Source organism: Paralichthys olivaceus, chromosome 3 (assembly GCF_024713975.1).
Source record: "Paralichthys olivaceus isolate ysfri-2021 chromosome 3, ASM2471397v2, whole genome shotgun sequence".
Lineage (NCBI taxonomy): Eukaryota > Metazoa > Chordata > Actinopteri > Pleuronectiformes > Paralichthyidae > Paralichthys > Paralichthys olivaceus.
This window is the reverse complement of record NC_091095.1, coordinates 11,327,074-11,346,743: the sequence shown is the minus strand read 5'-3', so window position 1 is coordinate 11,346,743 and position 19,670 is coordinate 11,327,074. Positions and strand designations below refer to the sequence as shown.

General features: G+C 40.0%; 1 protein-coding gene across 3 annotated transcripts in view; it reads left to right on the top strand.

The window, feature by feature from the left end:
- The first annotated feature begins 4,230 nt into the window (after window positions 1-4,230).
- The window catches only part of negr1 (neuronal growth regulator 1), a 126,813-nt gene continuing 111,373 nt past the window's right edge, over window positions 4,231-19,670 (top strand). For 2 of the 3 annotated variants that reach the window (XM_020081468.2, XM_020081470.2), the window contains exon 1: window positions 4,231-4,857. In XM_020081468.2, coding sequence (XP_019937027.1) covers window positions 4,688-4,857 — 170 coding nt within the window. In that variant the 5' untranslated portion in view covers window positions 4,231-4,687. The remainder of the gene's footprint in view (window positions 4,858-19,670) is intronic. The other variant, XM_020081469.2, reaches the window with a different exon arrangement.

The following is a 19,670-nucleotide window of genomic DNA, read 5'->3' as shown; positions in this document are numbered from 1 at the left end:
TATGCCATCTGCAATATAGGTAATTAACTCTGCCTACTCCGTGTTAGCGGACGGGGCACAGACAAAACTAAAAAGTCAAGGTGCACCTAAATCCATTTTCTTTCAAAGATTATGTTTGTCATTTTAGGTGGATCTTAACACAATGATGTTCGTCAAGTGGTCATTTTGCTGGTATGTTTGGTTTGAGTTATTTGATTCTATAAAAACAGGCTGAAACTTCATGATTGACAGCTGGGACAGAATCTTGATTGGTAGAGCGCGTTTTGTTGAAGGGACCTCGCTACTGTGGCTCCATCCTCTGAGCGCTACTGCACAGACTTTAGCTCCAAGTACACAAGATGCCGGCACTTGTATCCTGGTATTATAGCTTAAAGGAGGAAGTGGAGACATATCGTCCATCTTTATATGCAGTCTATGGTCAGGACGTTCAGTAGTTGCTGATGAGTAGCGTTGGAAGCCCTCTGTTTGACATCTGTGAAGACATGTTTGGTTGAGGTCTAAAAATGTAGAAGCTGTCGTCCTAAAAATGCTGATTATGTCTTAAACCAGAGGATGTCAAATTAAATGTGAATGAATTATTCATATGGTTTGTGAATTAACTAAGACTACATGCTGCAAATTAATGTATTACATCATCTTGTTTAAAAATTACATAAGCCAGCTATGTCAATTTACTATGTAAAAACAAATAAGACAAATGAGAAGGAGAGCGAGAGGGTTGTTCCACATCAACAATTGTAATTATTAAATTGATTTACATGCAGCCTTTGTCAAGGAATTTGGGGATTAAAACATGGATCATGAGAATACGAGATCAATTATCTTTACATATTCCCTCATGTATCTTTCTCATGTCCCAGAAACCCAGGCTGCAGGGATGCATATAACAGAATTGCTCAGCACTCACAATATTTCGATGTCGGATGAGATCGATTGGCACACTTCCCTGCTGGATGTCAACCATTATCATAATAGCCAACCAAATCACTATTACAGAAAAATGACCATGCACTCAACTACTTCAGAAAACCATGCTTTCAAACATGCTGCATTACTCACGTTAAATTGGGATCGTAAACAAAGGTTGGTTTTGTGAGTAAAGGCAAATATACCTGAACAAAATAGTGTGACAACATGGATAAAAGCACTAAAGGTTTCTTGTTGAGGCTATTTGGTTCAGGCTCATAAGGCAACATATGCTTCGGTGCTTTTTGCCACATTGCTGCATACAATTAAGACAAAACTTATAGTTTTAACGCAGGTGATGGTCTCCATAAACTCTCCCACAGACACAAACAAGTCCATTCTTCGTGGGTTTATGGTTCACTTGTGAAGATGCTGATAACATCGTGTTTAAATCTATCAAGTTAGGGAAATGCATTGTCCTGAAAAAAATTGTCCATTTTTGTGTGTGTCACTTCATTCTCTCTCCGTTAAAACAAATTGCTTGCATTGATTTTGCCCCTGTCTCAGAACGACAGCTGGTTATGAAAACTACGAAGCAACATCCAAGCTATCCATTACTCAAAACAATTCAGACATGATGATCGTCCGATGCCTGATTTCTTTCATCGCGTTCATAATTCCTGAGGTTATTATGTGTTGAATATTAGAGGCTGCCAGTCTTCTTCCCCCCTCTGCACAGTGCACTAACACCAAATTGAGTCATTGTAATTATAGCTTTCATGCATGGGAAGGTACATTTTTCTGAGGTGATTTGAAGGGCTCAGAGAAAATTTTAAAAATCGACATTGTGACTGACATGATTTGGATGGAAAATATCTGACTGTCTCAGCCCAGTCCAAGACACCTCTGACACAAAACCACAGAGTAAGAATTTGTATTGATGGCCTCAACACAGCTATTAACAGTAGAGGGAGCTTCAGTTATGCAAATTAGACTTGTGTTTATGACAAGATGAACTTTTCACTCCCCCTCTTTAATGCTGCTTGTCATGGAACATTGACTGTTGACTCATTTCCAACACGGTGAAATGTCCCTTGTAACCTCTGGAAACCAGTTTCCTGGCTCTCTGTCACAGCCAGGGCCTGCAAACAGAAATGTGCCCCAACTCGCTCTCTCTCACTGTGATAAACAATATATCTCCTCAGGTAAGATAATAGATGAAAAAAGGGAACACTTGCAAAACCCAGAATGACTTTATGGAAGATCAGGGCTCATTCTCTCCTGGTTTTAAACAAATGGCAAGGAAAGGGTATGAAGCCTGTTTCAGTGTGAAACCGAAACAATCCCTTCAGAAGTTCATAGTCACTCACTTTATTTAATTTCGAGCTGCTCCAGACAGTGCATCTTGATAATACCACAGACTGCAACAAGATTTTAAGATGAAATATCATCAAACAGTATTGATCCCCTCGGGGAAATTAATAAAGGAAAGTATAACAGTTCAGCAAAAGCAAGTGTTATATAAGATTCAGAGGAAAAGGAAAGTTTATATAGGATATAAACCCAAAAATGGAAACTAATATCAGCAACTACAATGTTACTCAGTCGAGCGCACACTTCTGCCAAGGGTGTTGAAAAACATGATTAAATAAATTCCTCTGGCTTTTTGTCCAGATTGGTGCCAAAATGTATTACTGTACAGTGCAGCCGACAAATAAAACCACATTTAAAGGTTCACTGTGTAGGATTTAGTGACATCTAGTGGTGAAGTTGCATGTTGCAGCTGAACCTTCCCCTTCCAAACATGAGAGAACCTTCAGTTATCATAAAAACTCAAAAGTTTTTAGCTTGTCCAGTCTGGGCTACTGTAAAAAAAGGGCTCACTCCCAGGTAAAGAAAACAACAATCTGTAGAATTTAGGTGATTATACACTAGTGAAAACTTCACTAAGATTATTTTATATTCACTTTCTGTCAATAGATCTCTTTCAACTAAATCTGGACCATTAAATCCAGATTTGTATTTGGATCCACACGAAATCACACATTATCAATACCCTAAATATGCTTAGTTTTTCCAGACAAAATTCATGCATTATTTCCAGGGAAGTCTATGAAAATTGTTAGAGGAAGTGATAACAAAATTCCTGGATCCCTTTTTCTTTACCGGATCCGTGCCAAAATTGAACATGCTCTTCTTGGCCCATGTCCTGTTCGTCCACCAACTTTCATGGAAATTCTTTGTGTGGTAGTTTTTGTGTTATCTTGCTGCCAAACCAACCAATCAACTCTACAGGGGTGAAAACATAACCTCCTTGACAAAGGTTATTAAATGAGTCGCAACACTGATACTGTGCTAAATCTGTCTTCATTGTCTTTTTGAGTTGTTAATTCAACCTCTGAAAATCCACTGGCAAGTTAAGTCATGTCAGTTCATGATGATTCAATAGCTTCATTTTTGGCCCATGTCCCTTTCTTCTACCTAGTTCTGTGGAAATCTGTTCAGTAGTTTTTGCATAATCCTGCTGACAAACAAATCAACCAACTGGACATTTGCAAAAACATAACCTCCATGGCTAAGGCAATAAAACAAATGAAAACAATGGAACAATAATGGCTGCATGGATGAATCATAACAATAGGGATTACTTACACCATGGATTAACAGCTGTTACTTGAATATATTCAATAAATAAGAACATGCCCACAGTCATTCTACTGGAAATCTTTTCAAAAATATTTCTGCACAAAGCCTGACTGCTTGGTCTAATGTTGGTTTAAAGTCCACAAGGAAATTTTGTTATATCCATGACAAGCCATGTGTCAACTGCAATGATTCAACGGCGCCATGCCAACATGTCACTTCAGTGAAATGTGTCTTTTCTATGGCTACGGCTGTACAGTCTGCGGAGATTTATGTGGGCTAAGTCAAAGGGCTTAGAGCAGCATAATGCAGGAGGCTAGGGCTCTAAAACAAACTTTGTAAGTCCCCAGTGTCTGTGTGTGTGTGTCTGTGTGTGTGTGTGTGAGGTCCCACATGCTTTTTGCAGTTCCCCTTAATGATGAATAATAAAAAAAGGAACTCCAAATAATATCTTGATTGTATTTTGTGGAGCAGAATAAAACATTCATATGGATAACATGGTGCTCATTTGCACATGAGTAGTCTGTGATTTTTCTTTTGTTTTTGTTAAGAGTATGAGACAGAAATCTTTCCCACAGTTTTCCTGTGGATTTGACTCCTGCGTCACTGTCAGCACTGAGCCCCTATTTTCGCCCAAACGCGCATTTCCTTAAGGGGGTGAACAAATAGTGGGGGTGGTTCTCCAGTCGATATCTTTAATTGCTCGCGGGTCGTATCGATACCTCCCGCTGTTACCGCTCCATCACGAGCCACTGGGAGAGGGTTGCCCGGGAAACGGCCGCATGGCAACAAGATCAGAGCCTGGGGGTTGTCTGCTTCTAGGTCTGCTCCCATTTTACAGCGCGTCTCCTCCTCACTAGATGGTGTGCGAGCCACTGGAGAGCTCACTTCAGCAGAGTGGTGGTGGGCTCCGCAGCATCCAGACCAAACTCAAGCCAGGGAAACTACGCGACGGAGCGTTCTCTTCACGGGGCTGCGAGGAGGGAAAAGTGTGGGAATAAAACGCGCTGGTTCTCGTCGAGGGTTTTGTTTTTTTCTTTTAAAGCGAACCCCCCATCTGCTCCTCAGCATCCACACTGGTTTGTTTTGTTTTTTAAGCAGAGTTACTTGGGAAGAGCGACAACAAACCCCGGCTGTGATGGACATAATGACTGCGGTGCAGGATGCGTGTGTCTCCGGTCAGTGGCTCACTGCGATCATCCTCAGCCTGTGCTGCTTCCTGCCGTCCTGTCTGCCCGCCGGACAAACTGTGGACTATTCCTCGGTGGAAAGTGTGGTCAGCAGACAAGGCGACACGGCTCTGCTGAGGTACAAACAACACAAACACACACAAGCTAACACCGTAACACGCAACACAACTTTCTCCCGCTCTCACTCACTCGCTCCTCCGCGGGAGCTGAACGCGCATCACTCTCTTAGCTAACGCCGTTTACTGTGAAGTACTTTCCGGGTTTGTCACTCGGAGCCGGCGGTGAACACACAATGGGTCATTTTTCCCTCCATCCCCCGTCCCTGTTTTTCGTCTGACAGGAGGAAGGGAGGGAGGGAGGGAGGCAGCTGAGGGGGGAGACGCTCGGTGCTACGGCCGCTAAGCAGGAAGCTGCTCCGGCGGCAAGTAAATCTTAGCTGGGATGCTAACGGCAAAGTTTTGAGATGCTTCCCCATTGAGCTCATCAGAGATTCACGTGTGTGTGTGTGTGTGTGTGTGTGTGTGTGTTCGGGTTTTAAAGCTGCTGTAAATGGGACAGTATCGCTCGAGTTGTCACGTTAGCCCCAACACACAGGAGCGCTTATGTAATCTCACCACAACATGTCCGTTGCTAAACAAGGATCTCATGTTTATATGGATGTGTGGCATCCTGCTGGTTTCTATGTGTGTGTGCTGTTGTTGCAGGATGCACACTGTGATGTCGCAGTTTCAAAACGAGGCTGGAGAGTGTGTGTGGTCGCTGTAGATCAGCAGCCGAGTTATGGCAATGTCTCCCCCGTCCTCCCTCCCTCCCTCCTCCCTCCACTCTCACCCCATCCTCACCCCCATCCTCCCTCCATCACGTACGGTACGATGCCAGCTGCTCAGGTACATTAACTGTCACGGGCGTGGTTTGGACCCATACACTACAGATGTTAGAAATGCAAAATAATATATATCATCAAAACGTTCCCCTCAAAATAGGGTTGACTGCACACTTTCATTTATCTTCTAGACAGTGACATACATCTGCATGATCCATTCCAGTGTTTTGTAAAACCTCTAACTCTTTTCGTGTACACAGAGTACGCGCAAAAGAAGCAAACTCTTCCGAGGACTCTGATAATATCTTGTTCTACCCATATCAAATATCCGCTGTGATGGCTGTGAGGAAAGGCTGAGCGGGGCAGGCTTACCCAATTTCAATATGAATTCTGTGGATGTTGACTCTGAGAGGTTCTGGGTGTGGACCTGAATACAGAGCAGCCAACTGTCTAAAGTTCCACTCAGTGTGGCCTTTTAGTCGATGTTGTCTCATGCTTGATTGTTAAAGAGGGGAATTGTGTCTGTGACGTAAGGTCATCATCTGTGGCGGCATGGAGATGGGCGTCTCATTATGAGGATACATTGGTGTTCATAGGAGAATTACCTTGGTAACAGCTGAGGGGTACTCACTATTTTTAACATGTTTCCTTTATTCCCAAGGGCCGTCCCATCAGAGAGACTTCCACCTCTGACTGTCTCTTTAGAGGGGGCGTCTAATTCCCTGGTGTCAATCTGAGCTGGCTGTGATCAGCGGCAGAAGCTTTGCTTGAATCCTGATGGTTTATTGGGCCAGAGATTATCCCTCTACTATGAATCAGCTCAATAAACACGATGCCTCCCACCCCCTGAATAAGGCAACAGACTCCACAGGCGGGTCATTGCCTCAGTAAATGCAGTGTAGAAATCTAGGAAATGGTTCGGGTAAACACTCTGAAGATGCTTTCATTGCCTCTCTCTTATAGTTAATTAATGGTTTATTCAACACTCGCTGTAACCATCCATTCACTTGTGTGAATGTTGCCAATGTGATGTTATCAGTTCGCTTGCACCTGTTGACCTGATACAGATTTTAAGCCTGTAATACAGCTCTACTTGTTCCTCAGTCTGCATCTAATTGCAAAACACTGTCATCACCCAAGTAAAGACAAAGGCCTTCCCTGTCTTGGCAGAGTCATTTTCTCAAACCACAATCAACCATGGCCCTCTTTTTTCCTCCTTTGTTTTTTTCATCTGCCTTGAGAGCCAACTCGGAGGAACTCGGTGCAGAAAACACTGCCTGTTTGTTGAGACTCTCTGTTGTCGTGACCCTGGACTATTAGAGGACAATTTTGCCGTGCCCCAAAGCTGATTGCTGGCTAAAAAATGTGACCATTCTCAAATACTGACAAACCCAGAAGCACGCAATTAGTCACTGCCTTTGGATTATGGAGTAGCTCCCGAGAGGCACGTCCGCTGTCATATGTTCATTTCCCTCTTCAGTTCTTCGTGCTGCATTACTGCTGCTCTGATTCATGTCAGGCAGGGTCCACATCTATTAAACGATTTCTGCTTCTTACACTGCACGTGTATCGTCAACCTTTAATCTCATTTGGTTACTTAAAAGCAAAGCCAATTCTGCCTCTAACAAAATGCCCTTGTATTTGAAATGATTTGTCCTGCCTCTTCAAAGCCTCTTACATGGGTACATTCAAGTTATGCACATATGCTGCCTCTTTTTACATAGCTGTAAATCTGTGAGCTTCCACAGGGAGCACATTGTTCAGAGGAGTCGCACATCCCTTTTCTTCCCCACCCTGTTACACAGGTTTCATATCATTTGGATTCAGATGAATAAACCTTGACTCTTCCCTGTAAATGACTCATCTGGCTATGAATTTAAAGGGAACAGCAGGATGAAAAGTCTGGAAAGACATGGTATCAGTTGCAGCCTCTTCCACATGGATAAGCAGCTGTAATAAACAGCAAAGAGCTATTGTCTTTAAATTTAATCCGAGAAGACTGAAATCTTAACTGTCGGCTGCTACCATACGATTACAATTTGCAGTTCTATTTTTAAAGTTTGTTGTATATTCTTATTTAGATGCTCTGGGCTTAGTACATGAATGGCTGTTTTCCCATTTTACCAGTAAAACATGTACAATATGATGAAAAGTAGACAAAAGATATGCTTGAGATTTGACATTCTACAGAGGCAGAAAATAGAGACAATGATGGGCAGTACACAGCTAGAACTAGACAGCGATCCAAGCTTATTTTTGTAATTCTGTTTGACAGTTGGGCCTCAGCGACAAAATAAGGTCTGTACCACATGCCTTAGTCTCTGTAATGGTGCAAAATTGACCTGTCACTAGTTTGAAAGTCTGGTATCCGTATAAATCTAAAATCATTGCCTCACGTCAATGGACCAGTTGATGAAAATCTCTTCTGGCTGTACATGATTATACTGGAGCTGAGTTTTCCAGCCTCATCCAGGACAAAAACGGCACCATGTATCATTTTCCTCAACTGTGTCGTTATTATGGCTCTGAAAGGTCCTGACATTTACTATAAGCACTTGTGCCAGAGACAACATCTAGTTAAAATGGCCTGGTGCCCCCCGCCCCAGCACAGATGCTGCTAAGACAGAATTGAGGAATAATAAGTGGCTGTTCAAACTCCACGGGACACAATTTAAAGGAGGAATTGTTGACTATCTCCTTAACACAGACCATACACATAGCTGATAAGCACCCTTTCCACTTTTCCGCATTTCAGCAGTTTTTTAATTAGGCCACAGACACTTCTGTTAAAAGTATAAGCAAGCCTGCTTCATCACCAACAGCTTGATTGGTGATGTAGCAGATATACTGGGCTCTGAATACATACGTTATATCTGCATTTTAACAAACTTATTCATGGGAAAACCTGGTTTACGTCTTCTGACACGTATGTGGGCACACCTGTCACCGTTAATAAAACGCCCAAATCCTCCTGCCTGTTTGTTGCACCATATGTTAAATGCGATCCGTTTTGCTGTCAGCACAACATTGTTGTCTTTCACAGTCGCTCCACATCGCAGGATCAGGTGTTGGGCACGTCGACTGACCTAATTTTTGTCTAGTGAATAGGCACTGTCATTCGTCGAGGTGGGGTTGTTGTTCGGGGGAGAGGGGCTTCCTGCTGGATATATGCACATAGAGATATTACTTGCGTTGAAAAAATGTATACTGTCCTACGTCCAAATAATCGGACCTTTCCTTTTTAACAGTACAAAGCAGGCATATTGCTCATATTAAGTTCTATTTCTTGTTGCCCAAGGGAAGCCAGCTATACTAAAGTATTCATCAGATTCATTACTCTGGCATCCATTCGTAATAGATGAGCTTTAGTACAGATGGAGAAGGTGACATGCCAGAGCAATGGCTAGGAAACCTTTCTATAAGACCTCCAGTTAACCTGTTCCACAGTATCCAATTCATGTCATGGCTAGTTTTAAAAAGTCATCCAGTTTGTTGCTGAAAGCGACCTCATTTCTTTCAGATGAATACTTAATAACCTGAAAAGACATTTATGAAAGTGTCATACAAAGAACACTGTGGTCAATTTTATTATCAAGGCTTGTTGTTATAAACAATCTTCTGAAAGTCAGACTTATTCATCAGCCAGCGATAAGAAAATGTGTTTTCGGTTTGTTGTGTCGAGTTAAACATATCCAGTAAATGGAGAGTGACACTACTCATAAGATAAATCAAAGGGTCATTGGAGCATTGTCCTAGTTCAGCCTCGGTTATCCAGTCAGATACACGTGTTAAAACGCACACAAATGATTTGAATAGATCCAAACGTGTGAATAACAAGTTACAGGCAATGATTCATATCCTCATGTTGAACCTATATAGTCACGTTAACATACAATAAAAGCCAGATTTGCTTACTGTAAGTCATTTCCAAATGGATTACTTTCACGGTCATCATTTGCCAGGCAAGTCAATCCATTGTACTCTCTGAAAAGCCTGCATTTCTATTTCTAATATATTTCAATTACCACTTAAGTGATTTAGAGTCCTGATAAATTAAAGCCCTTAATGGAAATGCTTTTTTTAAGGTAAATCCTTGGAGGGAAATAGATGCTATGCTAGCTTTTAAAGCATCTTTCTAATAACTACAATTATAGGGGATATGGAAAATGATTTGGGGTGGAAAATTGAGCTTTTACCCATTCTGAGTTGTGAGCATCCACATAATTGCAATAATTCCACAGCAAAATCACAGAGGAGTGTTTTTGTGTTGTAAGAAAGCTATAAGCCTCAAAATTAAACTTGACAGACAGTGACTGGAGAGGCAATAACAGGTTATCATTCGGGCAATTTTAAAGTGAAGTTACTTGAAACTGAATTTTTCAGGAACATGTCTACTGGGAGTCTTCTCTCTTTTTCACATCACTGACTCTTTAGCTTGGAAATAGTTTACAATTTAAATTGAATGTTGTGCTCTGATTAGTCCACTATTTACAAGTGTATTTGTTACATGAGTATGAATACTTAAATTGAAAGTTTTTACAGAGTACTTATAAAGCAGACTGTTGACACATACATTTTCGACAAGCTGGATCCAAAATAAACCGCTTTCTGTGGTATAGTATGTTATAGTATGTTTTAAGAGTATATTGTCTTTTTATGTACAAGATGAAGCTCATCTCTCTGACAGATATTTCAGTGACAAATTTGTTTTTACTGGCTCTTTTGTTTAACAGTGTACAGCCTTTTCTATTCCAAATCATTCATCAACATTTGCTGTCTTTCATCACAGAGATGAAATGAATCCTCAGAGCCCCTTTAATTAAACCCCTTAATCAATCACTTAGCATCTCCTTGTGTTTCATGATAATTAGTCTTGCTACTCTGACAACGTGTCGTATTCTCATCTGAGCCTCCTTAGTTAAGCTAAGTAAAAACAGTCTTGGTATGCTTCTCATGTCAGCAGGTTATAGACAAAACTTGCTGACATCAGAGTTTCGAGCCTGAGCGATGGGGAAGCTTTGAAAGAACGAGTGCAGTCACAGGGGTGGTACGCTTTGCTTGGTATGCTGAGCATGGAAATCACCTCAACCTTTAGAAAGCTTCAGGGAAACATGAAATTTCCTGCATGTACTTTATACCTCCCCACCCGGTAAGTATAGTCATACATCTATGAATTCAGCTCTGTTGAGTCTAAGTGAGAAGCTGGAGCTATCATGCAGTCAATGGTTTGATTGATAGATTGAACAATTGACACTGATATAATATTAATCATTTTCTGAATGTTTCAAGATTTGAACCAGTTGGGCTTAGTTGCATAAGTGGACTGAATAATTTTCGTGGGTGATAGCCTCTTGGGGTAGAGCGGTTTGATTACATTATCTTCAATATAAGATCTTTATGTGTAAGCATGAGTTGAGGATCAAGAGACCACAGGTAAACATTAGTTGACCCTGTGGGAAAAAAAAAATCACAAGTGTTGACACATGGTTATCTTAGCGATGCCCTTTGGTGAATTAAAACAATCCAGAGGGATTTCAGCTCAGTAGAGGGCTCTTTCTTCTTGAATGAAACTCAAGTGTTGTGTCTTGGGTTTAAACATGTAGAGCTTTCTAGTGGATGCATTTACTTCCAGGAAACCATGTTTTCTAAGTTAGAAACAGTAAAACCAGTTCACATGTTGTACACTGCATGTTGAATGTGATATATGTGACCTCACATTATCTTTACATTTTAACTCCTGTCTATTACTTTACCAGATACATAAGTCCTCTGATTGCAGCATCGTATTCGGCATGTATTAGACATTAACTGTATTTCCCTAATGTACCAGATAGTCTGTGAAATCAATCAAGGGAATTCTCCAAATTTGCAAATGATTGACTGTAATCTGTATTTTATTATGTGACTCACTCATGTATTCACGATGGCAGGTCTCTCACAATTGATTAGAAACTCCGTCGGCTAAAGGAAATATGCATTGTACGCATAGTCTTTTGGTTCTGCGTTGGCAGAGCTAAAAAAAATTTAATTGGAGTCACTCTGAGCAGGTTTGGGTTTTTTTCTCTGTTACTCTCTGTCATCTGCATAATGAGTCTGTGGATTTCAGACTGCTGTAAATGTTAGTTGCAGCCGAGTAATTGGAGAGTCTGCATTGGTAATTATTAGTAAATGGAGAAAGAAGCAGTGGAGCAAATCAATATCACTGAGAAAAGTGCTATGATTTGTTTCCAGTGTGTTCAGGAGTTAAGGTAAGAGAAGTGTCATGCTGCAAGCTCATTTATGAGACTAATTCATTATAATTTCCAAAGTTATGCACTATAAATGTCTATAGTGTATGGTTTTGCAGTGTGGATGAAAAACTGGAGCATATTTCACTGAAAGACTTTTTATTCAATCTTGTCTTTGATGAAAGGCAGCCTTAAAAAATTCCCCCATTTGAGACTTTCTGATTAGTTGTAGTTTTATGACAGTGTATCAACTCTTTACTTTTTTGCACAGATGGCACAAATGGTTTGTTACTATAGAATAATCCAATTAAAGAGAACAAAATCTGGTGTTGCTCAAGTGGAATTTAAAACAGTCCCCTAAGCACTTGACTTATTATGGGAACACAGAACACTATAATCAGTCACAAAGGTTAGAGCTGTGATATTGAAAATGCCCACGACCTCCATTGTTTTATAGTATGTTGTTTAGCACTACTGTGTATCAGGACCTTGTTTAACTAGCCACTATGAAAGGATTCTGTTGTTTGTTTAGCAGGTAAAACGATTGTAATTTTGGCCACAACAGAACACATAAGATTGATGGTTTAATCTCATCGTAGAAGAAAAATGTCAGGCTGTCACACTATGTCCTAACCACACCATGGCAGGGACGGTGACTCAATCTGTGCTAATGTTAAACAGCAAATTCATCAAATGATCTGTGAGACTGCCACTCAATAGGATTCTAATTTTGGACTGAGACTTGCTTTTCATAATGGGAGTTTGATATCTCCACTCATGTCTTTCTCCATCCGGCTCTCTTTCTTTCTGTTTTATCTCATCTCAACCTATTTCGCCCTTTCTCTTGCCAACTCTCTGTTCCTTAAAGGTCGAGTATGCGATTCTAATCCAGAACAGTTTTTGTTAAATTCACTGAATCTCCTCACAGTCCCTCAGCTGTCCTGTCTATGTTCCTACAGAGCCCAGGTTCTATAAATGTGAAGGAAACAAAGTGGCTTGGACTGCACCATATAAGACTATTTCAGCAACAGGGGGCTTTCAAGCTTGTGCACAGGTCAAAGGAAAGAAGAGGGGAAGATGGGAGATGAGGGAAAAGGGGGCAATGAGAGTGAGAGATGGTCAATCTGGCAAATGCTAATGGTTAGTGTGAATTTAAGGATTGAATGGAGAAGAGTAGTTTACCCTTCCATTGCCACCAGACTGTTGATTTGAATGGGATTCATTTCACTGCAGACGAGACCAGTGGTGACATTAAGGCATGTGAATGGTAGAGAACTCCTAAAATGGCATTTAGGGCATCTGATAGGGTGCAGGGATGCGGTCACTTGATATATTCCAGTAGTCCTGATGGCCAGTTTGTCGATAGTGTGATTGATTGCTGAACATGACAAGAGTATGGTGGTAAAATATAATATTTGTTATTAATAACCTATCACACACTAATTTATCCAACCATAATTTCAGTGAGATCCTTTCACAATAACGTTAAAAATGTGTAACTTTGTGTTTTGTGCTTTTTGTTTGCTACATCTCAGAGTTTTGTGCAGCAGTCTTTACCCATTGTTATACTCACTGTCTCTCTCTCACAAACATGTTTACAACCAGCCATTCAGTGCTTGATGTCATTTGGGCAGCAGAACAGGCAATTTGGCACAGCAGGTGTGCCAGGTCTTAAAGGGAGGTACAACTGTGTGTCGTCAGCATCGCACCAATAGGAGACCTTTTTTTTCCACAATATGGCTTTGGGAAAACATGTGTCTCAGAAAAATAAACTTTCTTGAAGGGGGACAAACCATTTGAGTGCTGTGCCTGAGATTCAACCCAGTGCTCCAGGCACTCGGAAACAATGTGGTGGTCTGCTGTGTCAAAGGCAACACTGAGATCTAACAACATTCCTACTGTGCAGTGCTTAATGTGAAGCAGACATCAGCAAATAGTTTGTGACTTTGATAAGATGCTCTAAATTGCACCATTATATTGTATTTGTGTTAATGTATTTTGTACTGTATTGGGTTAGGAATCCATCAGGAATTTGCAGGAGAAACTTCTAAAGGTCCACTGAATGTAGGTTTGCATTTGTTTTGTTATTGAGTTAAAATACCAGCCATCTTTCTTCAGTATGGCTTACTTCACCTTTAATTGCATCTTAAGGTATGCAGCCAAAGCAAATGTAGTTGTGACCATTCTGTCTGTAATATTTAGTCAGTATGTTAGCATTGAGTTATTCTATCATGTGTTATATTCAGCTTTCAACTCACTACGGGTGCATCTTTGTACACAAAAATCATGGTTTGATACGCACCTCGGTTTTGAGGTTACGGTTCGGTATGTTTTCTGTACAGTAGAAACAAGGAATGGAAAAAATTAAACAGATATTAAAAATTATTTTTATTTAACCCTGGTTAACTATTGCTGTGTCTTCTTACCCTAGTAACACAACAAAATAAAAACTCTTATGAATAAATAAATAAAATTACTAAAATATATATCCATTAAGGTGCAGTATGTAAGAAATTAACTGTAACAGTAACTTCACCGTTCTTGTATTTTCCTCAAAAATCCACATAGTCTGCAGAGGGTGACCCTGCTGTTACTAACAATGTCTCTGCTGTGGAGAACACTCCACATGAAATGTGGACGAGAGGGAACTTTGTAACAGGGCTCGATTACTTTCAGTGTGTGTTTGAACCCTGTGTTCTCCACAGCAGAGAACGGTCACATATCTGCTGCTATAAAAGCACCTATGACGCTAGTTATTGCTTTGACACGGTCAAAATTATTTTCAAGAGGCAGCTTTAATGCCGCAGGGAGCTAGGTTTGCACGGAACTCATTTTTTCCTTGTCCCACTTAAAGTCTGTACCGGAACATTTTCGGGTCGAATAGATCAGTTACATCCCTACAACTCACACCTTTTATACTACCATGTGCTAATTTATTCAGCTGTTTTAGATTTCGTTTTCATGCTAGTTTTAGTCACAGTCACATCCTTCTCATTATTAGTCAATACATGGACACCAATATTCTAAAATTAACCTGATTAAGATAATAGTCTGAATAAAACACTGTAGACATGTTGTATTTTGCGACATACACTTACAGAAGATACCAACTGCTTGACGATGCATGCCCTGGGTTTCTGTGTAAACAAGTTGGCTGGCACAATGACAATAATAAGGAGAAACCATAGTTATGCCATGTGTTTCAGGAGAAATTGATAAAATGAAGTTTTTGGATTGGTGCAAATATTGCAGTGGCCATGCTTTTTGAAATATCACTACTATTACCATTACTGCTATATTAACTGTGTCATTATATTTTTGGTTCTTACTGTACTTAATGTTTGGAAGGTTGATTATGAACATCCATAATGCCAGCTTTACAGTACAACATGAAATACACCTCATAGGTTCTCTGTAGTGATGTCTTCTTCTGTTCTCCTCCAAGCACACAGTTAGCATTTTGAAAGAGGGGATTACAGCTCCAAGCTAATTAGCATCCAGCCCTGGGAACTACAAATAAAATGAGTGTAGATAATACAGTGTGTGAAGGTGCCATACATCTGTCATTTTCAAATGTGCATGCTGATTGTGGGATTTTATAAACACGCAGTCTATACTATATTGTGTGACACTGTCAGGTGCCACAGTAGCACATCCCTGAGACATACAATCAGTTTCCAGCGCCTACAGTACATTCAGTACAATCTCTCAAACACTCAGTTGTCTTAAGTGGAACTGTGTGGGCCATTTCTTTCTGCCTTAAACCTCAATCCAGGCATCGTCTTTGATTCCAACACAATGCCCCTGCTGCCTTCCTTTCTGTGCTGTGTGGATGTTGCTTTCATGTCAGAATATTCACCCTCGTTTTGCCAGTGCCATTGCTAATGGGTAGTCTTTTCAAAGCCTGGAGAGGATAACCTGTCATCTTTGTTTTCATGGCCACCTCAGGGCCATTCAACAAGTTCAAAAGAGAAAAAATCTGCAATGCAGTTTTTGTGAGGTTAGTTTTTGCTGTTTTGTTTCGTATCTGCCATCACAGGCAGAGCTGGATGTGGGAGCAGGTGCTGAGCTGAATGACTTCAGTGGCATGTACTGCTCACTTAAGGGAATATCTGAGCCAGATGCTTTATTATGTTGTGTTTATGCTGATGCTTGTGTTCCACAATACAGAAATGTGGGGGTGGGGTTGGTTCTTGAAACAGTGGCACTCCTGGAAATAACTGATTTCACTATGAATTTTGGCTTGTTTTCTGAATTTCTCATCAGATGTGTTGACATGTAAAACAACCACCTGCAAAACAGCCATTTTCTCTGTGACAGACCAGTGTGGCCATTCAGAGATGATTAGTTTACAGTCTCTGTGGGTGCCAATGATTTTTCTGATTTGCACCTGACAGTATTGGATATTTCTTTCCTGGGAACAAAACGCTTCACCTTGAGGAAGCAGCAATGGTTGATTTGATTGTAAGGACTGCGGGAGAGGAAAATTGTATGCAGTTCTGTGATGAGGAAATATTTTCAGGTAGTGTTGTGCAGCTCGTTACAAGAAAGAAGCTCCATAATCAGAGGTGTTTACAGCAAAGCACAACCAAGGTTTCTCTTTGTCTGAGTACATTACAAGAATGGTGTCTTAAAAATAAATGTTATCTTCTGAGACAAGGTGAAATTGACACTAATGAGGTTATTCATTCACTGTACTTTAATATGTGTGCTGTCACAAGTAAAATTAGCAAGAATTGCAGAAGCAAATCTGAGATTATTAGGAAACGTGAATGTGCAGTGAAAACAACAATGGACATTGATTTAATAATGATGAAGTAGGACAAGCTGCAGAGAATTGCACAGGGATTCAAACACAAATGTATTTCAATCAGGAGAGACCTGAAGAGAAACTAAAACCTAAATGTTTAAACCCACATTTGCTTCCTTATTTGTGGTAAATGTTACAAAACTTTGTGGAACACGTCCACCTCATCGTAGGTACAAGCAAAGAAATCCCTTTTCTTACTTTTACTCTTTCTGGTTCAGTCAAAGCAGCACAGAGAACAGAAAAGCCACCACAACTATAAGATGATAGCAAATGTAGGATAAAGCTGCATTAGTATATTTTTTTCTTTCTTTTCACTTAACTAAGGCCTTGTGTCAAAGTATTAAAACAGCAGATAAACCCAAGGGTGACCTTAACGCTTCTAACTCATAATACAAAATAAAAAATTCCTGACCTGTCGTTCCACAACACATAAGATAGTGTATACCCTCCTTGTAGGGCTGGGCGATATAACTTCAAACCAATATCACGATTATTTCCAACTTTTACCTCGATTACAATTAATTAAATTTTTTTTTTTTAACATTCCCCCCGCTGCTCTGACAAGGCCTGTATTGGAAATATGCTGAACTGTTAAAGCTGGAATATTTGTATAACTATTTGTTGAGCATTTCAAACAGTTGAGTCTCTTTTCAAATGCCATTGGTGCTGCCTTCATGTGCTGTCAAAAAAAACCCAATACACTACAGAGTACAATCAAGCTGAAGTCTCCCGGTGTGTACAGTTTACCCATTTACTAAAGCAAAATAGCGTGTAGAACAGTTTTTTAGTTTTTTTTACATATTTTAAATTTATTACACCTGTATCATTAAATAATCGTCAGACAACTGCAACACGCAGCAGAACTGCAGGACAACCGTAGCCAGTGTGGCCTGGGCATTACCAAATTACAGACATGAGCAAGATTATGTCATTGAGAGCTTATAAGTGTCGGTTTCAATCCATTTAATTTGACCAGCCCTACCTTCTTGTATTTTTTTGTGGTAGGTAATTCTAAGAAACATGAATTACATTATTCAAAACTCAGATGTGAACCAAAATAAGTAAATGCATTAAGAGTTAGTCCTTTTCCCTTAGTAAAAAAACATATTTCTGAGCTTTCCACTGAGAAAAATTGTGCTGACAGATGTATTCAAATTACACTTAACTTTGCCTAATGGATTGTTTTAGCACACAGGCAGTTTTATTTACAACATTTCTAAGAAATGACTTGTATAATAGTCTAGAATAATAAAGGACAAAGTTAAGATGTTAGAGGAGGATGACAGATTAATAAGTGGTCATGATATTACAGTCAGAAGCAATCTCCTCTACACAATAGCATTGTTATAACTATATATATATATATATATATATATATATATATATAGTTATAACAAACACTTTCTTGCCAATGTAAGGACTGACACGTTTGGGGTAAGGTAACTTTCACAAGTCTCTTGCAATCCAAGAGGTTTAATTTTCCCATAAGCCCTGACACTTGACATTGACACAATTGGCTTGGCTAGCTACAAGATCTATTTATTTACATGCTGTGTCACTTTCTGTTTTCCACCTACAATGGAAATGGACAATTAAAGTGAAAGCTTTTATAAAAATATCACAAGTATTGGGCCACCTTTTAAAACACACTTGAGTGACTCACAAACTCTGCATCAGTCTGTCAGGGGTATATTTGTGTGGGATCAATGAAATGGCAGTCCTTACAATATGTACTTTTGACAAAGCTATATAAACATATGAAGCTTTAATACTTTTCACTGTATATTTAATGATTGACGTCGTTGAAGGAGACATAACACCGTTTATACGACAGTGAGGAAACCGTTTCTGTGAATAAATCTTCAGAGCACATACTTACCACTTTCTCCAAAGTGATTTTTATTTTCTGCGATCTGCCCGAATGTGCACTTCTTGTGTGTCAGCTCAGCTGGTGCTTGGCCGACTAAATTATTCCACAGATATATTTTTTTATCTCCCAGTTAATAATAGGAAAAATACTGTATACAGCTTCATGAATAATTCATACAGGCATTCCTTTGTAGAGATTAAAAAAATAGAATAAGAATAGTTCACGTTGTAAGCTTACATAAATGGTTTCAGAAACAGCTAATCAGCTAGCTGGCCAGTCCAAGGCCCTGCGTCTACCTAAAGCTCTGAGTTCGTCCTCAGAATCGGCTGCTTAAGCATCGCATGAGAGCTGGCGAGGAAATAAATTCAAAGGCTGCTGTCCAAATCATATCCACCTCCTCCTTCATCTTACTTCTTATGATTTTCTCTTGGACATGACATGCTGAAGCCTCTCATGGTTTAATTTGCCACTGAGGAAGTGACAGGCCCTAATTATACTGTTTAGGGGCCTAGAGACACTTAAACATTAACAATCACGTATAGAGTTAAAAGCAGCAGATAAAAGAAGAGAAATAATGAGAAGAGAAAAAATGATGAGAGAAAAGGAAACAGTAAAAGGATTTTAAAAAACAGAAAAAGAAAGTTTGTAGGATTTGCTGATGAAGCACGTTAAAGATAGAAGTCGTGGGAGAAAAATGGCAGTTATCTTTCTTCTGAATTGATATACTAATCAAATTTAGAGGCACACCGTGTGTATTCTGCAGGTTTTTTTTACACATTACTCTTTGCTCTCACCAATTGCATAGATCAGTCATGCGTCACTGCACGGCAACAGTTCCTCAGCCTCATAAGCCTTCATTGAAATCCAGAGAACATACAGCAGACTGTTATTAGGTGTCTTCCTAACCATATGGTTTGCAAGCTTAGTAATTGCCTGAACATTGCGGATAAATTCATGATCTGAGTGTGGCGTTCTGTTGAGTAAACTGTTCTAAAGGACACCAGCCTTCTGTTTATGCTGCTCTAGCCCTCTGGGCCCTAAATGGATTAATGATCCCGAGGTTGTCAGTTCAAATGCAGGCGCAGAGGATACAGCTGATGTGTCCTTGAGCGAGGCTCTTAATCTAAATTGTGTCAGTTAATATCCATCTTCATAAATGCATTACACACGTAGCATGGGTTATGTAAGTCACCCCCAATGG